The 22,376-nt window shown below is 43.0% G+C and overlaps 2 protein-coding genes across 8 annotated transcripts in view; both read right to left on the reverse strand.

The window, feature by feature from the left end:
- DPP7 (dipeptidyl peptidase 7) overlaps positions 1–3,487 on the reverse strand; it is a 35,266-nt gene extending 31,779 nt beyond the window's left edge. Inside the window, exons 1-2 of the mRNA XM_085853548.1 lie at positions 3,217–3,487; positions 2,489–2,628 (exon numbers count right to left, since the gene is read on the reverse strand). Coding sequence (XP_085709674.1) covers positions 2,489–2,628; positions 3,217–3,397 — 321 coding nt within the window. The 5' untranslated portion in view covers positions 3,398–3,487. The remainder of the gene's footprint in view (positions 1–2,488; positions 2,629–3,216) is intronic.
- Positions 3,488–7,461: 3,974 nt separating this feature from the next.
- The window catches only part of LOC147012567 (potassium channel subfamily T member 1-like), a 116,502-nt gene continuing 101,587 nt past the window's right edge, over positions 7,462–22,376 (reverse strand). For 2 of the 7 annotated variants that reach the window (XM_085853549.1, XM_085853551.1), the window contains exons 22-29: positions 20,324–20,458; positions 20,074–20,185; positions 19,873–19,974; positions 19,616–19,699; positions 18,744–18,869; positions 17,029–17,245; positions 11,770–11,854; positions 7,462–8,196 (exon numbers count right to left, since the gene is read on the reverse strand). In XM_085853549.1, the coding sequence (XP_085709675.1) occupies positions 8,085–8,196; positions 11,770–11,854; positions 17,029–17,245; positions 18,744–18,869; positions 19,616–19,699; positions 19,873–19,974; positions 20,074–20,185; positions 20,324–20,458 (973 nt within the window). In that variant the 3' untranslated portion in view covers positions 7,462–8,084. The other 5 variants (XR_015050989.1, XR_015050990.1, XR_015050992.1 and 2 more) reach the window with 5 other exon arrangements.

The following is a 22,376-nucleotide window of genomic DNA, read 5'->3' on the forward strand; positions in this document are numbered from 1 at the left end:
CACTGTTCAATCAGCCTGTCTAGGCACTGACCAAGGGACAGCCACCTTGTTGCGACATGCTTCAGAATCTTGTGTGTCGGGGAATCACAGAGTTCTTGCAGTGCTTTCACTCCTTTGACGCGTTTACTACTTTTGTCCAAGTAGTAGTAAATATCGATGAGAAAGTCATCTAATTCAATGGGTAAGGCCTGAGCCGCCTTCTTGGCCGTATTGTGCATCATATGGCAAGGGCATCCCATGATGTAGCACTCTGGATTTTGTTTGTGGATATAAGCAGCGACTCCTTTGTGCTTGCCCACCATGACAGAGGCATTATCAGCACAAAAGGAAACACAATTTCCCCACGGAATTTTCCTGTCACTGAACTCATGATCAAGCAGTTTGAAAATGTTTTCTCCAATGGAATCTTGTTTGCACGCAGGCAAACTTAGCAAACCTTGCTTCACAATCCCAGCACTGTTGTCATAGTACGAAATCAGGACAGGATATAGCTGGGCCTCACCACTGTCATTGCTACCGTCTGTAGCTAGGCTAAATGGAGCTAGTCTAGCAATATCGGCAATAGATGAAGCAGTAACATTTGACAACTCACCAATTATTGCTGAAGTTTTTGTTCTTGCACATCCATACTTTGAAGCAACTTTTGAATCTGGAAACATCTTTTGAAATAGAGGTCCAGCATGATCTGAGACTGATATGGGCAAGTTATGTTCCACAATAAATCCACTAAAGAGAAGTTCCGCTCGGGTAACATCCTCTTCCTCGCTTGTCCCTTGTTTGGTGAAATAATTCAGAAGTGTACCGGTACTCGTGCTCGAAGATCTCTCCTTTGCAATGTCTGTGTGCCGTTTGCTTCCAACGTGCTTCCGAATATCATCGCGACCTCCGTGCTCAACTGAAATATCAACGCTGCATACTGTACAATACGCATGATGAATTCCTCTTTCAGACTTTCGAATACACGGGTATTGGAGACTGTATTCGGTCTTGTACTTCTGAGACCATTTCTTGGTCTTCGTAAGCTTCTTTTCTGCCATTTCGTAATCAACATCGAGGGCTTGAAGCATCGGTAACTTCGAAGTCGATGTTCCACAGCTGCAGCGCGACTCGTAGAACTCTAGCGGCTGTTAAACACCGCACGGTGGTCGCGACCGCCGGGCTGGTACGGGGTCCAGCTGCATGCAGTGAGCGTATCGCATGCATATACACTGTGCATACATACCGCATGCACTGTATTGCATACATACCGCATGCACTGTATTGCACACATACCGCATGCACTAAATCTCAGTGCATGATCGCATAAGCGAGATTCAGACCCAATGTTTCGCTGCTCCTCATTTGAATTTGCAATTTTTTACGTACAATTTGGTAGCAGCGAACGTTATGGAGTTACCACATGCTATACGTAGCAGACGATGCTTTTCATTCAATTCTCATACTAGTACATTCTGATTAGTGAACAGTGCAAAAATATCAAAATTTCGGGAGGATAAGGATAGTGATCGTAAGGGCGGGAGTTTGGGTGAATTTTCGGAAGCATCCCGATGAAATCGGGAGGGTTGGCATCTGTGAAATAGGGGTATCAATTATAAATCAAGAGAGGTAGTGTTTACATTGTACAGGAATTTAGTGAGGGCCACATCTAGAATGTTGTGTGCAGGTTTGGTCTCAACTTAGGAAGGACGTAGATGTCATCGAGAGGGTTCAGCTTAGGGTAACTAGATAGATTCCAGGCTGAGCTAGACTCAGCCATGAGGAGTGGCTGAAGGAGACAGGGCTTTATACACTAGAAAGGAGGTGGTTACAAGGAGATGTTTAAGATAATGAAAGGGAGAGATAAAATAATTGAAGATGAATTATTCAACAGAGTAGACAGTGATAGAACCAGGGACCATAGCCTGAGAGTAAAGAAGAGGAGAGTTAAGACGGTAGTCAGGTAGGGGACTTTCACTCGGAGAGTAGTTAATGCATGGAATGGTCTCCCTGGAAAGGTAGTGGCAGCAGAAACAGTAGATAAGTTTAAATTTGAATTAGATAGGTACCTGGAAGTTATGAAGATAGAGGGGTACGGGGATGTTGATAAGACTTTTAGGTAGTTTGAGTGTTGATGGGTCATTGTGTCCAGAGTGCTGTTGGTGGGGGTTTTGTTCAGGGGTTGTGTGGTTGATGTGGTGCAGACACGATGGGCTGAACGGCCTCCACCTGTGTCCGAGTTCCTCGTTATATCGTAATGAGCGAAACGAGACGAGATGTTACGGGTCACGTGATGAAGTGAACTCGCAAAACGTCTCGTTTACCATTCGTACGTCATTTGGAAAGTCACGTGTTGCTGAACCCCATCTCCAGGAGGGGTGAAAAGGGGGTTCATCGGGCTCGCCGTGTTAAAGTGTCATCGCTCAGACGTACAAACGAACCCACCATGATGATTTTAAATCCCCGACGCGTTCCCGCGCTCTCGGCACCGACTCGACTCGACTCGACTCACGTGCTCGGCGAACACGACGAGTGCTCCGAAGGAGGGTGCGAGTTCGAACATCAAACCCGTGTTGTTGGCGAAACTCCACACGTCTCCCTCGTTCCCCGTGTACAGGAATATGGGGCCCACGCCTTTCCTCCAGAACTGATCTGAGGAGGGAACGCGGGTCCGGGGGTAGTTCACATGAAGGAAGAACACAATGTAAAACATCCCCATACCAATCCCCTTGCCCATACCAATACCAATGCCCATACCAATCCCCATGCCCAAACCCATACCAATCCCCTTGCCCATACCAATCCCCATAACCATACCAATGCCCATACCAATCCCCATGCCCAAACCCATACCAATCCCCATGCCCAAACCCATACCAATCCCCTTACCCATACCCATAGCAATCCCCATGCCCAAACCCATACCAATCCCCATGCCCAAACCCATACCAATCCCCTTACCCATACCCATACCAATACCAATGCCCATACCAATCCCCTTGCCCATACCAATCCCCTTACCCATACCAATACCAATGCCCATACCAATCCCCATGCCCAAACCCATACCAATCCCCTTGCCCATACAAATACCAATGCCCATACCAATCCCCTTACCAATCCCCATACCAATCCCCTTACCAATCCCCATCCCCATACCAATCCCCATCCCCATACCAATCCCCATGCCGATACCAATCCCCATCCCCATCCCCATGGTGTGTTCACGGCCAAACGTACCGGTCATGAGGTAACGCTGTTTGTAAGTGCGTCCAGCACGTGAACTGAAGTCAAAATGATCCACCTTCTGCTCGAACTCCTTCTCTAACAAACGAACCGCTTGGACACATCGATCCAGGCACAAGTGAAGGAAAAACACCGACATCACCAGCCAAACGTATCGAGGCGCGAACACCACCATGCTGCTTGTGCTTGTGCTTCCCAGACGGACACTCGAAGGAAAGGAGGATCACGATCACGTGCGGAGATCACGTCTATATAAACACGTACATCAGCTGACCACCTACGTCATCACCACGATCTCCTTCTTCCTCTTCTTCTTCTAGGTTTAAATGGCCTTTCGAGAGCCGCTTCCTCCACACGCACCACGCGTTTAAACGGAGTCACGGAGTCACGGAAAACGTCATGTAGTTTGGCCGTTTCTTTAAGGAATTTAATACCGTTTGGCTGAATGAACGGTACTTACGGTTTAACCGTCGTGTTATTATCTGGTGAGCCGAACCGATAAAGATTAGGAAGAAGAAGAAGAACCATTCTGTCCGCGTCTTCAGACGGACGAGTCGTCGAGGAAGGTTTTTCTTTACCTCACAAAGCTCGGTCTGTGTTCCGTTAACAAGCGATTTGTTATCGCTTTCCAAGCCAGACGTTCCGTATGAACCGCTTTGCAAGCCGCTCGTCTCTTCGCTCGACAAACGGAGAAAGAGTCGTTTTGGTCATGATCGGGTAGTCGGATTCAAAATGATCCGACAACCAATGAAATGTTCACAGGCAGAATACACTACCGTACACTACTGTACACTACCGTACACGACCTTATACTACTGTACACTACCATACACAACCTTATACTACTGTACACTACCGTACACGACCTTATACTACTGTACACTACCATACACGACCTTATACTACTGTACACTACCATACACGACCGTATACTACCGTACACTACCATACACGACCTTATACTACTGTACACTACCATACACGACCGTACACTACTGTACACTACCATACACGACCTTATACTACTGTACACTACCATACACGACCGTATACTACCGTACACTACTGGATAGTACCGTACACTACTGTACACGACCTTATACTACTGTACACTACCATACACGACCGTATACTACCGTACACTACTGGATAGTACCGTACACTACTGTACCTACTGATATTATCGCACTATATTAAATACTAGTAATTACCCCCCACCCTCACCCAGTCGCTTCACTGACGGGGGGCGGGGGGGGGGGTAATTAAGGAGGGGGATTGAGAGAGGGAGACACAGATACATAGACACACAGACATGAGAAAAACATAGAGGAAGGTGAGGGGTGGAGGTGAGGTTCATCAAGAGAATGATATTGTTGCAGCCACAGCCCCGGGTACCGAGACACCAGTTTGTCACTCAGGGGGATTAATCCCTGGTTGTCCTCAGAAGAACCGGACCTGGGGCCACCGCTCACAATTAACGTTATGGTACGGTGGGTTGTTTTAAAACCACGAACACCACCCAGTCAACCACGAGTTCCAGTGTCCGCCGTCTAATTATTCCGTTTAACTGGAGGTCACATGGTTGCCGAAGCAGGGAGCGCGCCCTCGGCAAAGCACCAATATTATCTGATTACATTTTAATTAGGGCGGCCGAGCGTTTTAACCGCTGGTGCGTGCCGACGATTTTTGGTCAAATCTGTGGTAATTACCTCCCAGTCTATCTCGGTTCGAACAATGCTACACCAATGGGAGGGAAGGACAAACACGGACAGGTTGGAAATCGACAAATAATTTATTAATAATAAAATAAATAAATAAAAATAACTATTTTCTGAGGTAAATAAAGAATTTCAAAGCAAAATCGATCAAAATGCCAAGAAAGAGACAAAGAGCAGATGGTAATCGGGGGGGGGGGGGTGGGGAAGGATCGTCTCTCTCACCAGAGCGTTCTCCGTGAAGTGTTTACTGGTGTGAAGTGTTTACTGGTGTGAAGTGTGGCTCAAACCAAAATTACACACAAAAACCTTCATGTGTTTCACTTTTGTGTGAATCGCATCATTCGAGGCTGTCAGCGGATGGCCTCCACTCTCCAGGCGCACTCACCTCGGTCTCATCAGAGTGCGAATCCCGATCCAGCGATGAATCGTCACCCCAGTCACGTGTATATACATCGGGTTATTTAATTATCACATCGGTTGGGAACATGAATTACAAACCAATTCTCGTTCTTGTTTTATATCTTTCTTTCCCTCTTCCTTGTGCTCTGTAACCGCCCCTATGAAATCAACGAATCTGTTTTGGTTGTTTGTTTGAAGTTGTTTCAGGAGGATCCAATGAAACTGAGACTGATGGGCCAGACAGCATTTGTTCGAGTACCACGTCGCTCCTTTAGCCTGTGAGTTGGAAAACGTCACCTCCAAATTCTGAACAGATTTGATAATGCGATCTTTATTAAAAGGCAACATTTCTGCAGGGACTGGGGGACAGATGACGCATTTCCAAAATGGGAACAATCCCTTGACTATGACATCGTTTCTATGGCAACGAAGTCTCCCATATTAGGGTAGAGGGGGTTTGTTTTTTAAAGGGGAGAAAAGATGATAACACCGAATGCTTCAACATACAGGTATCAAATTGAAAACTTGTTCAAAGGTCAAAGTGACAGTGACATCATTCGCATGATTTTCGTCATACCTGTCAAACTACCACCTGACGCCTTCTTGTTTGTCTGCGAGCAGGATATCTCAAAGAATTATGGACGGGTTCACATGAAACTTGGTGGGCAGGTTTGGTGTGTGACAAGGATGAAGCGATTCCATTTTGGTGAACATCCGGATCCGATACAATGTGATCATTTTTGAATTCTTCTCCATTGAAAGATTGGGGGGGGGGGCAAAAACGATATGTATTACGATATCTAAAAAATTGTGGATGGATTATAACAAAACTCGGTGGATGAGTTGGGTGACAAGAACAAGCCGATTCGAATTTGGTTTTAGAATAAAACTATTGTTTGTATTGAAAAATCCTTTTGCTCCGACGAGGCATAACGAACCCTGAAGCTTTAAAGATGGCTGTCTTCCCTTACCAAGTACAATCTTGTCTCATGGGAGTTTTACTTGTGATGCAAGTGTGGCTTTGTTTTCCTGGTCATGGTTTGCAGGAGTGTTGGTGTGGGAACCGAACACTTACAATAAACTTGATCAATGAAAATGGCCTTTTCATGTGTGATTTCCATTTTTACATAATTTCCTGACTCGAATGTTGAAAACAATTGATTGTTCTCGGACTCTAGGTCATGTGTCTCCAATTTGTGATTGTGTCATTGTCTCTGCACATTTTAACAAGGGATAACAAGAAACTTTACAGGAGATCATTTAGCCCCTCATTGTCTGTACCACACCAACACCAGACCAAACAAATCCCTCTCAGGCCAAAGACCCAATCCCAATGGAGGGAGAGAGGGAGTGCCTTATATGCAAACAAAAGAATATTACAACTACAACTACTTTATATTGTTATTAGCATTGGATAAGTAAATGTTTTTAAAATCTACATACAGTCAATGCTCGTGGAAGAGCAAGAACACTGAATGGATCAGGAGGCAACAAAACAAAGGAACAGCAGAGGGAGAGGAGGGGGGAACATCAACAACAGGGTTGAAGGACAAAATAGAGGGAAACTTGGATAAATAATGGGTGTGGGAATGAGGGGTCGGAGAGGATGGATGGTGTGGACAGGATGGATCCAGAAGGAAACGCTCAGGAAGGAAAAAAAAAAATGGAAATTTGGAAGGAAGGCTTGGGTGTAGAGAGGGGGGTTAACAAGGAGAGAAAAGATCATGGTTTTGGGTGGGGAATGATCTGAGATTGTGGTGAACAGCTACCTTGAAAATCTGGAGGGAAAAATTAAATTGAAGAGAATGTGGAAGTTGGTTCAACAGGTCGGAAAAAAGGAAGAGTAAATGACAAGGTGATCAGTGATTTGGGATTTTGAGAGTTTCACCAAAATGGGGTCGATGGTGGACCGTGGGTATCCTGCAGGATCCTGGGGGAGGGTGCTCAAAGCATGGAAAGAACAGAGGATGTAAGACCAGAAAGGAGGCGGTAGAAGACAGAGAGACTACCGATCCTTCATTATCTTAAACATCTCAATCAAATCCCATTAATATCGTCTCCTTCAGTCACTCCTCATAGTGTGTATGAATGTTTGGTTAAAAACTCTCAAACAGGCTGCAGGTGATATACAAAAGGTAGTTTAATACATAGTGCACTCTGATGACATTTTCACGCCGAAGCAAGTGAAGGAATACAAAAGTCTTGGAGAACTTTCCAAAAACATTTATGCCCACCTAGACAAAAAGTGATTGACAAAGAAACCACTTTTGTGAAAATACATCCATTTTGTCAACAATGGATTGGAGGCCCTGAAAGATTTGGATACACCAAAATTGTGTTGGTAATATACGCGTAGTGATCTCCCTAGCCCTTCACCACACATTGCAACATCTTGAAGTGAAAACATTAAAATATGTGGTGTCATGTTTGAGTTGTAATACTGACTTCACATTATCATGCCATTTAAATGTATAAGGAAGCATTCATTCACATCTCCAACGTTTTTTCATGACCAAGGTTAAACCTGGTCTTTAAAAGTATGGAGAGTTCAAGTAGTGACAGGACATTTAAAATGATATGTGGCTACCAAGAGGAACTCCCATGTGATCGAGTATATTAAAGATCTGAGGGGGGAAGACAAAACTCATGAGCTTTACAAGCTTTTCCTTCCTCTGTACCACTTCCAGCTATCAAGAGAGTCTGATCCTGACATGCTGGGATGACCACGGATCAGTAGCCTTATTGTTAGTAGCGTTTAGTTTCATGGTAGCACTTTGTGCTGGGGGTGCGAGAACCAAGTCCACTGAATCCATGAGACATCGGAAGGTCAGCCATGGGGTCGGGTCGGATCAGGTAGCTGTGAGGGAATGGCAGTGAGATAGTATTCATATATAAGTGACCCACACCTGGATATCTGAAACAAATGCATATTAATAATAATAATAATAATATTAATAATAACAAGAAAGAGCAATCGGAGATTGCAGACACTCGCCAGGACATGTTTGTGTGGTCTTTGTTTTGTGTGGTGTATTGATGATGTAGGTTTATGTTCATACAACACACAAACAGACCTTTTCGGTTTTATTGTATACTCGTGTTGATCGGCTCGCTATGCTCGCCTCTCCACACGTCGTTGCAGAGAATGACGTCACAGATCTTCTGTGTTGTCATGATTTACATCAATCACAACACAAACATTTGTTTTGTACAAATTTATTTGTAATATTGGTGATATTATATTAATTTGAAATTTATTTGTGATATAAAAAGATCCAAGTCGTAGTGAAGCTCGAAATGGTCAAGGATTCAAGCTGTCTAATCTGTCTGAAGGGTCAAAAGGGTTCTGAATGGCATGAAGGCCTAAGGGGTCTAAAGGAACTTTGAAGGGTTGGAAAGGTCTAAATGGTATAAAACATCAAAACAGTGAAGGGATCTAAAGGTGGCAAAAATGTCGAAAGGGTCTTCAAGGAAAAAGGGGTCTTAATGAGGCGTAAAGGATATTTTGGGTATTTTGGGGTCCTTGGGGTCTTTTATAGTCTTATGGGTATTCGGCGTGTTTTGGGTTATCTGGGTCTTTTGGGTCCTCTGGTTCTTTGGAGTCCTCTGCATCTTTTGGGTTTTCAGCGTCTTTTTGGTACTCTGGGTCTTTTAGGTCCTCTGGGCCTTGAAGGGTCTTTTGGGTCCTCTGGGTCTTCAAGGGTTTTAAGGTTCTAAAGGGTCTTAGAGTTTGAAAGGGTCTTAGAGGTGTGAAATGGTCTTAGGGTTATAAAGAGTCTGAGGGTCTGAGGGGACTCCAGAATTTTAAGGGTCTTCGGGTCTTTTGGGGTCTTCATGGTCCTTGTGATCTTGCAAAATCCATAAAACAAATTTGACCTCAACATTAATTGGTGGTTGAATTTAATGACTAAATATGCAAATCCTCTTCAAATTTCAAGCCAAATCAGATGAATATTGAGGATTTTAGAAATTTCGTCTTCAAAATCTTGAACACGTCTTCAACCATTTCTCGGACATGCATTTACTGATGTTGTTCAAACATGGTTCACAGATCATGAATGATGGCTTGCATGTGCACGTCATTCTTTATTGACATCAGGTCCATGCTGGCTGACTGGCGGCCATTTTAATCGTAAAAAAAATCCGATGTTGAACAGGTCCTCAACCATTTATCGGACATCAATTAACTGATATTGTTCAAACTTGGTGCACAGACAAAGAATGATGGCCTACATATGCACGTCATTTCTCTTCGAGATCAGATCCAAGATGGCTCACTGGTGGCCATTTTGTTACTTTCACGTGTCCCCAACCATTTCGCAGACATGTATGGTCCGATTTTGTTCAAACTCGGCACAAGCAGAGTACATGGTGGCATACACGTGCCGCTCACTTTGTTTTTGATGTGATCAAAGATGGCTGACTGGTAGACTGGCTGCCATTTTAGTTGTACATAAATATGGGTTCGCCCTTTAACTCCGTTCAGCAAAATTACTAAAACAACGAGGGCTGACATTTTATGTCCTTTTTACTTGTTTACTTGCAATTCCTACTTTTCAAACAAAATCTGCATTGCTGTTGTAACCGATTTCTCGTACTCTATTACTGTTAACATACATTTCCTTTTAAATTTTCAGGATCTACATGGCCAAATAATTGATTTAAAATCAATTTAGGGTCAACAGCCCAAATATCTGCTTTTGCACACGATGTGGTAAAATCATTTATATCCATCATGGAGACTAGACAGCCAGTTTAATGTCCCTTCTTAAAGATGGTTTGCTCCAAGAAAGTGTAGAATCCAGAAGGCTTTGAGGCAAGCATTATAAAACTTTCCTGGAACCTCAGTTTGGCTATTCACCAGAAGGAAGTTTTTTTTTTTTTTAGACCAAATTAGAATGATCTTGCGGTGGTACAGGGTGGCCTGAAAGTCACTTTACCCATGCTAAATTTCTCATGCCTCCCTTCCTCCCTTCCCCTAAGCCCTCCCTTTCAGTAGTGTATGTGGCAACACTGACTTACTGACGTGGGACTCATTAGGAAGTTAGATGGCATGGTGGACACAAGTTGTTGCAGTGTCAAAGAGTGGTTGGTTGATTGTGTTTGCATGCATGAAGGGCCACACAGGCCAAACAATTGCACAAGTGCAGCAGCTTTCACAGACTCCTTTGGAAAATCTTCTTCACAAAAGCAGATGTCAAAGTGGGAGAAACAGGCTTTTGAAACAGGAAGTGTGAAGGACAAGAAGTGCAGTGGAAGACCAGTAACAAGAAGAAACACGTGCGCTGATGTGCTGGCATCAGTTGACCGGTGGCCGAGAAGATCAATAAGAGCCAGTGAACTTGGCATACTGCACACCACTGTGCAAGTTCACATGAAAAGAGATCATCAGTTGAAACCCTGGCATCCATTTGTGAATGAACCGAGTGATGCCGATATGGATCGGCGCTGCGCATCATGCAATGTCTTGTTGGACACCTTCCCGACTGTCCTGCCTAAAGAGAAAGTGTTTTTGGATGAATGTGCGGTCTATCGAGCTTCATGGGCACGGAATGTGGTGTTCTTGTCGAAGGAAAAATTCATACTTCACATTGAAATTGGAGCATCATCCTCCACACATGATGATATGGGCAGCATTGACCTCAAGACCATTATTTGATCCCTATTTCTTGATGGACCGGTAAACAGCGTAACTTATGAGCATATGTTAAGAAACTGGCTGGAACCATGACTTGTTACTTCCGGAATATCTGAAAGTGTCTCGTTTCACCAAGACAGTACACCCACACATTTTGTATTGCATGTTCAGGACTATCTCAATGAAACGTTCCTTCAACGATGGATTGGATGTTGATCACCAACATCACCAGCTCCTTCACCGTGGTCACCATGAAGTCCAGATGTAATGACTCCAGACAACTCTTTGTGGGCCTTCATCAAGGAGAAAGTGTCGACCATCTGGTATAGGATGATCGAAGAATTACATGCTACAGTCATGGCCTCTGCTACACAAGCTGTCTCAGAGAATTTGCCGCCAAATTCAGTGGTGCAAGGACAATGATGGAGCGCATACAGATACAATGAGCGATTAATTATTGTAACTACTGCAGAATAAAACCTGAATATTAGAAGAGTCCCCTCCTGGGGAGGGGTAAAGTGACTTTGAGGCAACCTGTATATGCAAGTGTACATCACATGCAGGACAAACCCATGAGGAGACGTCAGTGTACTTTAACATGAATAACATGACAGTAGATCAAAGACAAGTCAACACAGCATGTTGGACCTGAACCTATGAGCTAGGGGTTCAGATGTGAATGCTGAACAGGCCAAAATATTTTCAAATGCGTTTTTAAAAAATCTCTATTTTGAGCTCACATTGTGAAAAACATTTTACAAACAACTTCTTAAACAAGGCTTGAAAACTTACATGATGTCATTCAGTGCTAAGGAAAAGTCCGAAGGTGGGTTGATCAGCACATAGGAAAGGGTGTTTCCCTGCTCACATATTTCATCTGCACACAGAGAAAACCATACACTCAGGTTGGAAGGCTCCAAGGTTCAACTTCAGTGAGGTTTCATCTTGATCTCAATTAATAGAGTCAAAACAAAAGACTCCTTCACCATAACCGTACCCCTAAACAAAGAGATAATGCTGGTGAGAAACAACCAATGTTGACCTAAACTCAACGTCGTGTACTTTACTCTATTTGCATCATTTTAACTCCACTACAAGTGGGAGCACAACTGTAATTAAAAAACAAATTAAATGAAAAATCATTTGCACCCATGTCCGAAGGAAGTGGTTCAGTTTGGCATTATTAATATGAAATACGCAAACCAGAGAAATTAATGAAACAGATTAGAATCATTCTTTAGATTCACCTTTTAGAATCACCTTTTAGAATCACCTTTTAGCATTACCCTTAAGATTCACTTTTTAGAATTACCCTTTAGAATCACCTTTTAGAATCACCTTTTAGAATTACCCTTCAGAATCACCTTTTAGAATTACCCTTTAGAATCACCTTTTAGAATTACCTTTTAGAATTACCCTTTAGATTCACCCTTTAGAATCACCCTTTAGATTCACCCTTTAGAATTACCCTTTAGAATGACCCTTTAGATTCACCCTTTAGAATTACCCTTTAGAATCACCTTTAAGAATTACCCTTTAGAATCACCTTTGAGAATTACCCTTTAGAATCACCCTTAAGAATCACCTTTTCGAATTACCGTTTAGATTCACACTTTAGAATCACCTTTTAGAATAACCCTTTAGATTCAGCCTTTAGAATAACCCTTTAGAATTACCTTTTAGAATAACACTTTAGATTCACCTTTGGAATAACCTTTTAGATTCACCTTTTAGAATTACCCTTTAGAATTACCCTTTAGATTCACCTTTTAGAATAACACTTTAGATTCACCCTTAAGAATCACCTTTTAGAATCACCCTTGAGAATGACCCTTTAAAATAACCCTTTAGATTCACCCTTTAGAATCACCTTTTAGATTCACCCTTTAGAATCACCTTTTAGAATAACACTTTAGATTCACCCTTAAGAATCACCTTTTAGAATCACCCTTGAGAATGACCCTTTAAAATAACCCTTTAGATTCACCCTTTAGAATAACCCTTTAGATTCACCCTTTAGAATAACCCTTGAGATTCACCCTATAGAATCACCTTTTAGAATTATCTTTTGGAATTACCCTTTAGATTCAACTTTCAGAATTACCCTTTAGAATCACCCTTTAGAATCACCTTTTGGAATCATCTTTTAGAATTACCATTAGAATCACCCTTTAGAATCACCCTTTAGAATCACCTTTTAGAATTACCCTTGAGAATAACCCTTTAGAATCACCTTTTAGGATCATCTTTCAGAATTACCATTTAGATTCACCTTTTAGAATTACCCTTTAGAATCACCTTTTAGAATCATCTTTTCGAATTACCCTTTGGATTCAACTTTTAGAATCAACTTTTCGAATCACCTTTTAGATTCACCTTTTAGAATTACCCTTTAGATTGACCTTAAAATTACCCTTTAGAATCACCCTTAAGAATCACCTTTTAGAATTACCTTTTAGAATAACCTTTTCGAATCATCTTTTAGAATTACCTTTTAGAATGACCCTTTCGAATAACCCTTTAGATTCACCCTTTAGAATAACCCTTGAGATTCACCCTTAAGAATCACCTTTTAGAATCATCTTTTGGAATTACCCTTTAGATTCAACTTTTAGAATTACCCTTTAGAATCACCCTTTAGAATCACCTTTTAGAATCATCTTTTAGAATTATTTTTAGAATCACCCTTTAGAATCACCTTTTAGAATTACCCTTGAGAATAACCCTTTAGAATCACCTTTTAGGATCATCTTTCAGAATTACCATTCAGATTCACCTTTTAGAATTACCCTTTAGAATCACCTTTTAGAATTACCCTTCCGAATCACCTTTCAGAATTACCTTTTAGAATTATCCTTGAGAATAACCTATTAGATTCACCTTTTAGAATTACCCTTGAGAATTACCGTTTAGATTCACCTTTTAGAATTACACTTTGGATTCACCTTTTAGAATTACCCTTTAGAATTACCCTTCAGATTCACCCTTTAGAATAACCCTTTAGATTCACCCTTTAGAATCACCTTTTAGAATTACCCGTTGGAATCACCGTTAAGAATCAGCTTTTCGAATAACACTTTAGATTCACCTTTAAGAATCACCTTTTAGAATGACCCTTGAGAATAACCCTTTAGAATCACCTTTTAGAATCATCTTTTAGAATTACCCTTGAGATTCAACTTTTAGAATCAACTTTTCGAATCACCTTTTAGATTCACCTTTTAGAATCACCTTTTAGAATTACCCTTTAGATTGACCTTAAAATTACCCTTTAGAATCACCCTTAAGAATCACCTTTTAGAATTACCTTTTAGAATAACCTTTTCGAATCATCTTTTAGAATTACCTTTTAGAATTACCTTTTAGAATTACCCTTAAGAATCACCCTTTAGAATCACCTTTTAGAATAACCCTTTAGATTCACCCTTTAGAATCACCTTTTTGAATCATCTTTCAGAATTACCCTTAAGATTCACCTTTTAGAATGACCCTTTAGAATCACCTTTTAGAATTACCCTTTAGAATCACCTTTTAGAATTACCCTTTAGAATCACCTTTTAGAATTACCTTTTAGAGTTACCCTTTGGAATTACCCTTAAGAGTAACCTTTTAGATTCACCTTTTAGAATTACCCTTTAGATTCACCTTTTAGAATTACCCTTTAGATTCACCCTTTAGAATCACCTTTTAGATTCACCCTTTAGAATCATCTTTCAGAATCACCTTTTAGATTCACCCTTTAGAATAACCTTTTGGATTCACCCTTTAGAATAACCTTTTGGATTCACCTTTTAGAATTACCCTTTAGAATCACCCTTTAGATTCACCTTTTAAATCACCTTTTAGAATCACCCTTTAGAATTACCCTTTAGATTCACCCTTTAGAATAACCCTTTAGAATCACCCCTTAGATTCACCCTTTAGAAACACCCTTTAGAATCACCTTTTAGAATTACCCTTTAGAATCACCTTTGAGAATAACCCTTTGGATTCACCCTTAAGAATCACCTTTTAGAATCACCCTTTAGAATCACCTTTTAGAATTACCCTTTAGATTCACCCTTTAGAGTTAAACCCAGTGTGTTCGAATTGTTCCTCTTCTTAATTTTTGATGAACACATGGATGGATGGATTGATGAACGGATGGGTGGAAGGAAGGACATCACCAAAAATTGAAGCGGCTTCATCACTTCAAAATACATCATTCTTTACTCAAAGGTCAGGTCAGGTATGGGAGCATGTGCCAGAACAGCGCATCGCTGCTTCCACTTTCCGCTGGTACTCCAGAGGCCTCCGTCTGGCCATCCCCCAGGCAAATGCCAGGCCCATCCCCATCTCCTTGAGATGATGGTCAACCTGCTGCAACCACGAGGAAGGTGGTTGGCCCACTGGCCTCCTCCACTCATGAGACTCCCTCGCTGAGAGAATCTGGTGAGCAGGATCAGCGTCAGGAAAATGAGCCACATGTCCATACAGCCGAAACTGACGCTCACGGAATATGCAGGTAACAAATCTCATCCGAGTTTCGCTCAGCAACCGCTCGTTGGACACAAAATCCGACCAGCGATAGCCAAGGATTCTCCGAAGAGACCTGGTACCAAAGGAATTAAGTCTCCATCTCAGATCCTTGGTCAGAGTCCAAGTCTCGCATCCATAGAGCAAGACGGGAAGTACCAAGGACCTGAAGACTCGGACTTTCGTCCTCCCGCACAGGTACCGGCAGCGCCACACCCCATGATCCAGTGAATCCATGACTCCCCAGGCCCGACCCAGACGTCTATTGACCTCTGACTCAGCCAGCAGAGACATGAATATCACTGCCAAGGTAAGTGAATCTCTCCACGACCTCAACATCCTCACCACAAACAGACACAGACAGGACAGCAGCATCCAATATGTCACCGAAAGCCTGGATCTGAGTTTTGACCCAAGAAACCCGTAATCCCAGCGGCTCCGACTCCTCATTCAGCATCCCAAGAGGATGTGTAAAGTCTCCGCAAAGATGACTGCATCATCTGCAAAATCAAGGTCCGAGATCTTGGCATTCCCAAACGATGCACCGCAGCTTGATCTCTCCGACATCCTCCCTAAAATCCAGTCCATACAAGTGCTGAAAAGTGTGGGGGCCAGTACACACCCCCTGACGAACTCCAGTAACAACTGGAAATAAGTCAGAGATGGTAACACCACACTTCACAGCACTCTCTGTACCAGAGTAGAGTTCAGACATCAGATCGATCAGTTTTGGTGGCACCCCACGAAGACCAAGAATCCTCCAGAGGACATCCTGATTCACTGAATCGAACGCTTTACAGAGATCAACATAGGCTGCAAGCAGCCCCTGCCGAAACTCTCGTCTGTGTTCGGTGAGGACACAAAGAGCAAGGATACGGTCAATCGTTGACCTTTTTGGTGTAAAGCCTGACTGCTCTGGACGCTGGTGCTCAAGCAGATGGTGGCGAACCCTATTAAGAATTATCCGAGCTAAGACCTTGCCTGGCACTGAGAGCAGCGTCACCCCTCGGTAGTTGTTGCAGTCTTGGCGATCACCCTTCCCTTTCCAGAGAGGAACAACAAGGCCCCTCTTCCAATCACTCGGGATGATGCCTGTGTTCCAGGCAGAGCACAAAACTGCATGCAACGACACGAGTGCAGCATTTCCACCAGCCTTGAGAAGTTCAGCATGGATGCCACAGATCCCTGGAGCTTTGCCCCGTTTCAACTGGTTCACCGCAGCCCGTGTTTCCACAAGCGAAGGTGGACCACAGTTGATTCGAGGGTCAGCAACAGGGATTGTAACACCCTTGATGTCCAACTGGACAGCTGGGGGATCAGCCTGGTACAACCGCTCAAAGTAACCGGCCCAGCGGTCCTTCACTTCAGACTCCTCTGTGAAGAGCCTACCACTCTCTGTTCTAACTGCAGTGCTCTGAGGGATGGGCTTGGATAACCCTAAAGTTAGATAACCCTTTACTCAAAGGCCTAAGCCTTTATATGTGTATCTGCATAGAACAACCCTCATCCCAACATTAAATCTCATCCTGCTTGTACCGTAGCCCTTGGTGGGAAGACCCAGCTGCTCCATGCGGGTCTTGACATACTTTGTGAGCTGCCAACGTTCAAATTTCTGGTTCCCGGGGCTTGCCTCGCCACTCGTGATGACTTGAGATGTCCTCACTTTATGGCTGGTCCAACGCACACTTTTAAATCTTGCCAGCAAGGTTCCATTACCAGAGTCGTCTTGTAATACTGCCTCCGAGATCTGGGACTTCCGGAATCAATCAAAACATCAGGAAAGTATGTTGAGTTATAGGGGAGGGTAAAAAGTGAGTGATTTATTTAAAGACATCATTGTTTCAAAGTATCACCAGCCTCGGTGGCATAATGGTTAGAGCGTCCGCTCAGAGTCTGGGAGCTTGGTGGTTTGAATCTTGGCCGAGTCATGCCAAAGACTAAAAATGGAATATGCTGCATCCTTACTTAATGCTCAGCATTTAAAAAGGATAGAGCATGGATAAAGAAAACTCTAAAGTTTGGTATCCATTGTGCAGGCTTGATGGGCCTAATGGCAATGAAGATTCCTTGGAAGGGAACTAATAAAAGGTTTAAAAGTTCATGACATCACCAAGATTAACAATAATCATACAAGCCAGACATGGAGGTCAGGCAAAAGGTTCAACACAAACAATTAATGAGATATTTAATGAATTTTTTTTGGTCCAATACTTTTCCAAGCAGCCCTAAGACCCTGATTCAGGAATCCCCAATAGGGTATTTAGTCTTGCCCCGAAGGGGTTGTGAGACTATTGAGACACCCATGTCTGTGTGTCCACGTCTACATATATTTGCATAAAATTTGTTTCCTCTGCAACTACTTGTCCGATCGATGAAAAACTTTAAACATCGGAGGGACTCTACCTGGAGAATATTTTTATTGCTAACTCCGACGTTGTAGGTCGAAATGGATTAGCAGCCATATTGGATTAAAGGGAATTTTTTTTAGACATCTTCTTTGAAACCGCTCAACAAAAAAAATTGAAACAGCATGTGTCATCAACTCCCCATGGGGTATGTAGGGTTATCATGATGACACAATTGGTGAATTGGTATTCCAGCACATAATTGGTCAAATCAAAACCCTTATCCAGAAACTCTGAAACCTCATATGGTATATCTGATCTACGACCCGATGTGAGTGAAGAGTTAAATGTATGACGTCAACAATTTCGCGCAGGCATGATGGGCTGAATGGCCTCCACCTGTGTCTATTTTCCTTGTATTCCTTGTATTGGTCATTGAAAAAAAACCAAAAAAATAACCTTTTTGTCCAGAACTGCAAAATCGATGCAAAACATTTCTTTTTTCTCCAGATCGATGCAAAACTTCATGCATATGATCGACTCGCCGTGGGGAATACTGTTTGAAAAAATATTTCATCTTCATCTTCAGTGACTCAATTTCACCTAAATGCTCACAAAAGTGGTTGTTATAAATCTTAATAATCAATCAATATAATCAATAAAGCGATGGATAATGGCACTGTTTGTGGCATACGAGGGTGCATGGATGATATGGGTGCATGGGCCATAATAGTAGTGTGTTCGGTTAACGATAGCATATTTGTGCAGAATGAGTGTGCAAGGCAAGACAATGCACTCCACCGAGTGCTGTTCTAGTGATGAGGAAAGCAATCAGGTGTACGTGAAGACAATTCACTTATAGGAAAAAAAACAAAGCAGGGAAGAAATGCATCTTGCAAACCATACCTCTGACATGATGGAATGGTTCTCGGTACGATATACTCCGATGGGAATTTCCCCAGTGGAGGCGCTAAGGTGTCCATAAAGCTGCCCATAGGTATTCAACCTCATCTGACTTTGAGTAATGTGCATCTGAGGATGGGTGGCAGTGAAGCTGATGTTTGGGTCAAAGCACGAGCTGAATTAGAACTTGCTGAGGGAGCAACTATATAAGAGGTAGAGGGAAAAGTCTTTAGGTGCTTAAGAAAAAACAAAAAAACTCATAGTTCTGTGGGTTAAGGATCGGGGGAGCACCCTGATTCTCTCCATGTAAATGTACAGTCTGTCATATAGCACCACCTGGTGCTTACTCTATAACACCACCAATAATTTAATCCACATCATAATTCACAGACCGGTGTGTGTGTGTGTGTGTGTGTGTGTGTGTGTGTGTGTGTGTGTGTGTGTGTGTGTGTGTGTGTGTGTGTGTGTGCTTGTCACACTACTCCTACAGTTCTGGGCTGATTACATCCAGACTTGCTACATAGGATCAGCATGTAGAGGACCCATCTATATTAATCTGGAGGAATTAACCCAACAATTAACCCATCTATAAGGACGTGTTCATCACTAGTAAATCAAAATTAGAAAACTAGAATTGAGATGTGAAGCAGAATTGATAGAAAATAATCCGAAATAATGATAGCAGGGAAAGGAGGTTTGCAGAAGAGAGGACAAATGGGAGAGAGAATGGCCATATATGGGTGAGAGGAAGGAGAAAAAGGGGGTGAGGTGGTTGGGGGGGGGGTGCGAGGGTGATAGAGGAAGATCAAAATTAAAAATTTTGAAAGCAAGATAAACATACGGTCACTGTAAAGATGCTCGTGCATTGTACCTACCACACAAAGACTTCCAGAACCTTTCGTGGTATCGAGGCCCAGCAGCAAGCGTATGATAGGAATCATAAAATCCTTCACAAAAGCCTGTCGAGCACGAAGCATAATTTATGGCTCCTGATTGAAGTGAATAATTAGTGGAACAAACAATAAATGCAAAGGAAATTGGAAAGGTTCCACAACAAAGCAGGACGTGAAGCGGTTATTGGTTTCATTTTACATGCTAATCAGATAGTAGAGCGAGATGAATGAAACCTGACCTGGTACAGCAGCGTGTCGAGCATGCTAACACTGAAAACTTTCCCAGCAGCAAAAGGAAGGCGGAACATGAAAGCCAAATTTGAGCCCTTCTCTTTCTCCTCCTACGCTGAAACACAGAGAGAAAGTGCAAAAAGAAATGGCGGCGGAATAATGGGGGAGTGGGATGGAGGAAACACGTTTGAGGGAATGAGGTTTCTCACTTTCTCGAGTTTGGCGAGTAAGCGTGAGTAGTCGTCCTTGGCACAAAACTGCATAAAACGCATGTTGGCCTGGTGAGTGAGTTCCGTAATGATATTGAGGTTCGGAAAGAGCCTGAAAAATAGCAGACAAAAAAATGGACAGTCTCAGATGAAAGGTGTGGACGGTCTCAAGTAAACCAATAGAATAACTATAAAGGACCGGCGGAGGGACGTTATCTCTTGACATCAACGGTTTGACGTCCTTAAGCACCTAAACATTGTCTGCACGTTGACGATGGTCTTTGCATCTGCCATGAAGTCCTCTTCAGCAGACATTGTGCTCTCCTTATCCACCACGACAACTGTGGCTGCTTGCACGATCCCACATTGCAGCAGTGTGTCCAGGCTAGTGGTAGATACCGGGGAAGCAGGAAGGAAAAGAGGTTAAATGAGGGGGATCAGCAGTAGGTGGAAAGAGGGAAGTGAAAGGAGAGTTCCATACAATCTTAATATAATGGAGCTAATACGTATACGGCTTTGTATGATATACTAGCAGAGGTACCCAGCGTTGCCCATTGCTGTTCTAATCCTTTTGGCATTTTGAAGAAATCAATTTTTCCCCATTTTTGGGGGGGGGAGGGGGGAGAAGGGGGCATAAAACACTGCCCTCCACAAACTTAGAAATGTTTTCTGCAACCACTTATTCAAAATGCCCATCGTGAACATGCCAGAACTGTGCAAAAGGTCATGAAGGACACAGACAGGCCCATATCTGGACACCTGGCATGCCAAATGGGGACGAACCACGCATGGTCTGGAAAACCTTGCAATGCCCTGCCAATCAGAGCAGGCCAGCAATCCTCGCCTGATGGCCATGTTGGCCAATGGGAAACATACCACGGTGGTCCGTTCCATCCCCACGGGACCTAATAACAGCTGAGAATCTGAGCTGGTTTAGGGCTTGTCACATGGTTGGTTCCTGCGTGCTGCTCTTCTTCGTGGAGCCTGTTGCTTGCCTCCGCTTGTCTTCTTGGGGGTGTTGCTAGTGTGAGCTCTTCTCTGTGGCTTCTGCATGTACATGTGTGGTTCGGTTGCGTGTGGCAGGCATGGTTGGAGAGAGACTGCAGGAGAGACTTCAAACAAAGACTCACTCCGCGTATGCGAGCATCTCACAGGGAGCAGGTCTTTCTCTGTCTCGTCTCGTCTCGTCTCGTCTCGTCTCGTCTCGTCTCATCTCTCTCTCTCACTGTCCATCTCGTCACCCTGAATGAGTGATCAAGTTTTAAATAAACACTTGAGTATCGTGGGCACGTTGGGTGTTTATTCATCTGTTGCAGTTTGATTTATCGGGTGTGCGGTCATGCTTCTCTCTTTCTCCTCCGCACCATTTGATTGTTAATAAACCCCGTTAATGAGAACCTGTTCCGTGGCCATTGTGCGTGACGCAGAACTCCAAGTGCGTATCATTAATTGGGAAAATAAACCAATGTGCAGGAATGTTTGGTGACAGGGCATTTAAGACGCCATTTAAATGCGAGCCGCCGACAAAGCTATGCTCGGCATATCAGTGTCAGCCGGTTCCCATACAGTCATGTGGTCCTTCAACCACCGACCTGCATGCAAGTTATGGACGGATGTGGTGACCTCTTACCCCCTACTCACCTGGTGATTCCTGCGATCGTTACAATGTATTTTATTCTTAAATTAAAAAAAAAATTGTACTTTTGAATAGAAACCCTGTCTTTGAAAATCCTTCTTTCAGTTTGTCAGATTTGAGATTCAATGAGTGATTGTACTTTTTAAAATCAACAAATCCTTCAGCAGTTTTGATAGCTGAACCATTTGACGTGATTGTTGGGCTGGCAGTGTAGCTCAGAGGTACCGTACTTGCCTTTGAGCCGTCTGTCTGGGTTTGAGCCTCAGCCCGACTATAAACTGTCACCCTGGTGTTTTGCAGGGTATTGCTTGAATAAGTACCCTTTGTGTACGTTAAGCTTCGGACCCATCTGCTAACATCAGTTGATGGATGTTAAAGACCGCACGTTGCCTTTTGACGAAGAGAAGCCAAGATTTCACTGGAACCCAAAACAAATTACAAATCCCTGCCCCAACGTACAGAGGACACTGCATCAGTAACAGAGCCAGGTCCTCTCGAGGTGATGCAACCAGCAACCATGTGCTGCATCCTGTTGAATCGAGGAAATGATCATTCAGGTTTTGTGTTTATACTTTTAATAACAAGCTCAATACAATGCCAACATCTTACATTCAACCAACGCAATAAATTTATCATTATATGTAGAATTGGCTAACAGTATAGCAAA

This window comes from Eptatretus burgeri, chromosome 14 (genome assembly GCF_056783735.1).
Source record: "Eptatretus burgeri isolate ZD-2024b chromosome 14, Ebu_testis_v1, whole genome shotgun sequence".
Taxonomy (NCBI): Eukaryota; Metazoa; Chordata; class Myxini; order Myxiniformes; family Myxinidae; genus Eptatretus; species Eptatretus burgeri.